At 37.1% G+C, this 2467-nt stretch overlaps 1 protein-coding gene across 1 annotated transcript in view; it reads right to left on the bottom strand.

Annotated features, from left to right (window-relative positions):
- The window catches only part of LOC107623108 (protein trichome birefringence-like 38), a 4302-nt gene continuing 2625 nt past the window's right edge, over positions 791–2467 (bottom strand). Inside the window, exons 3-5 of the mRNA XM_016325261.2 lie at positions 1795–1970; positions 1437–1595; positions 791–1356 (exon numbers count right to left, since the gene is read on the bottom strand). Coding sequence (XP_016180747.1) covers positions 1065–1356; positions 1437–1595; positions 1795–1970 — 627 coding nt within the window. The 3' untranslated portion in view covers positions 791–1064. The remainder of the gene's footprint in view (positions 1357–1436; positions 1596–1794; positions 1971–2467) is intronic.

The raw sequence follows: 2467 nt of genomic DNA, 5'->3' as shown, positions 1-2467 counted from the left end.
TCATGAGTATAATATTTTGAGTTGGGCCATCAACAGGCTGAGGCCCAAGGTAAAAATCCTGTTATCCAGAGCATGTTGAAACACTGAAGTGTGGACCAAAACCCAAACAATGCTGACCAAGAAGGAAGGCCTCATTGAAGTATGTCCAAAGAAAAAGAGGAAGACTCTGTTTTCTTCTCTGCCAGGACTCTTCACCCATCCCTCCGGTCTTCCTCCTCCATTATGAAACATTGTCTTGTTCCTCGTATCGTGCCCCATCCCTCGGACCACCCTCCTCTTTGTCTTCTTCCCTTTTCTATGCAATCGACGTGCTCTCAAGATGCTCTAAGATTCATGGTACACGTTCTGTTTTTATGATATTTTTATATTTTCCAAATGTTATGGGTTTGGTCACATGTTTCCAAGAACCAAAACCATCCAATAGGCTAAGTCCACGTGTTAAGAGAATCGTATAAAATCTCAGATTTTTCATTTGGAACAAGAATACAAAATGAGTAAAGGACACCCTTTTGGATGATGATATGATAAGTACACTTGTGATCTTACGTTATACATTGTTCTAACCTTGTAGTGTAGTAGTCCTACAATTATGTATTTTAGCATATTGCAATCAAGTTCTTTTTTATTTTATCTACGTGTTGATAACCAGAGCTTCTCAAATCTCAACCAAACTTCCATTCTAAGCTTCATTTTGGTGGTTGAAAGGTTTCTGTCAATGCTTCCGTGTATCCCGGGGATGTAGATTCTGTGAAAATACAAGCCCAAACATGTCGCTATATTTGATTCCGTGAAGAAAATGACCACTCATATTAAATTTAACTTAAATGCTAAAGTTCAATATCATTCAGTGAATTAGTTCATAGTTCTTACATAGCCTCGTAAGTACATTTCTTGATATGCAAACAATTTTGATAACTCTAAGAAAGCTATTCTGTTCTTGAAATCTGTAGATTATTTTCTTGTCCTTCATGAATCGTATAATGTTACAGTTTATATGATTTCAGCCCTTGGCAGTATCTACGAGCCAAACAAGAAGAAAATTCTGGTGTAAGGATCTGTTTTGTTCACATGCTGAGTGCTGCATATAGGAGCTGGTTCCAGGTATCAGGCAAGCCTGGGAGGCACCAATGGCTGCAATCATTGCCTGCATGATCTCCACTATAGGCAGAAGGGTGTGCATCTTTTCTGAGCTGAGAGAGGAGTGTGATGTCAAGTAGATAAACCGGAGAATTCATGTTCTTGAGTATTTTGGTCACTATGTTGGTTGCAGGAGGTAGTCCTGCTGGATATGTTGACCCTGACAATGGTTCAAGTTCTCCACTACAGCTTTTCTTTGGTTCATTCCATTCCTTGCCTCTGTTTGAGTTCAAAGAAAATACATAAATTTCAGACTACTGGGAGTTAAAATCTGTTAGAGTAGTGGAGGAGTTACTTACTGATAGTGAGTGGGAGAAATGCCTTGAAAGAAGACTTTAGTTTTTGTAGGATCAACATTTTGATCAACCCATCTAGCCCAAGTGGTCATACCCTTAGTGTATGCCTCCAAACGGTCCATGTCCTTAACTAGATTGGGACCATCTCTTATATAGTCCCATCTGTCAAACACCAACATTAGTCAAAATTAGAGCTCAAAATTGCAAACCTTTTTATTACTATTGTCCACATGCATTTTGGACTCTTTCTAAGACTTTTAATCACCACCCATTCATTATTCTTAGGGTACTCTTGTCCAGCAATACTTGTTTCTCTAAATATAGTGTTATGGTGGAAGTTGAAGAATATAAATATGTATACCCTTGAGATTTTCCAGTGTGGGTCCACCAATGCCAGGAATTGAAAACCAACATGTCCATTCCTTGCCATGCATTCCCAGCAACAATGGAGTCTAATGTGAGAACCCGCCCAACGTTTTCTTTAACAATGTCTACCAAATATGGGGTGCGGTATAGCTGTATGGTTACTCCGTAGTCCTGCACCACCAACCCCCCCTTCAATGGCTCAGATTCATTTCATCTAAATTTCATATTATAAATGCTAAACAACTAGCACTCACTTATTACTTATCCATTCGGTTATACATTTCTATATTCTTGTTCTTGTAAAATATATTTATATTATATTATATTCACGTGGACACAGCAATCAATTAATCAAGCTACAAATATGCTCTCTTCTGTCAAGATCAATTATTTAATGGAAAATGTGTAATAAACTAATAATGCTATCCAATCACTTTCTGCTGCACAATTTGTCTTCAATATTGTGTAAGACTACTATTATTATATATTTATGAATTAAGGGAATCTTGACATAAACGTTTTTAAATCCACATAATTTTATGGAGAAAAATGTTGAAATAGTTAGCTTATTGAACATGGGAAAACCGATTAACCAAACTTTGGACTTTTTGTTTGTTTATTTTAATATAATTTGTAGGCAAACATAGTATCCACTGCTCTGCACATAG

The sequence above is a fragment of the Arachis ipaensis genome, chromosome B10 (genome assembly GCF_000816755.2).
Source record: "Arachis ipaensis cultivar K30076 chromosome B10, Araip1.1, whole genome shotgun sequence".
Classification (NCBI taxonomy): Eukaryota; Viridiplantae; Streptophyta; class Magnoliopsida; order Fabales; family Fabaceae; genus Arachis; species Arachis ipaensis.
Note: the sequence above shows the minus strand (reverse complement) of the source record. Positions and strands in the feature narration are given on the sequence as shown.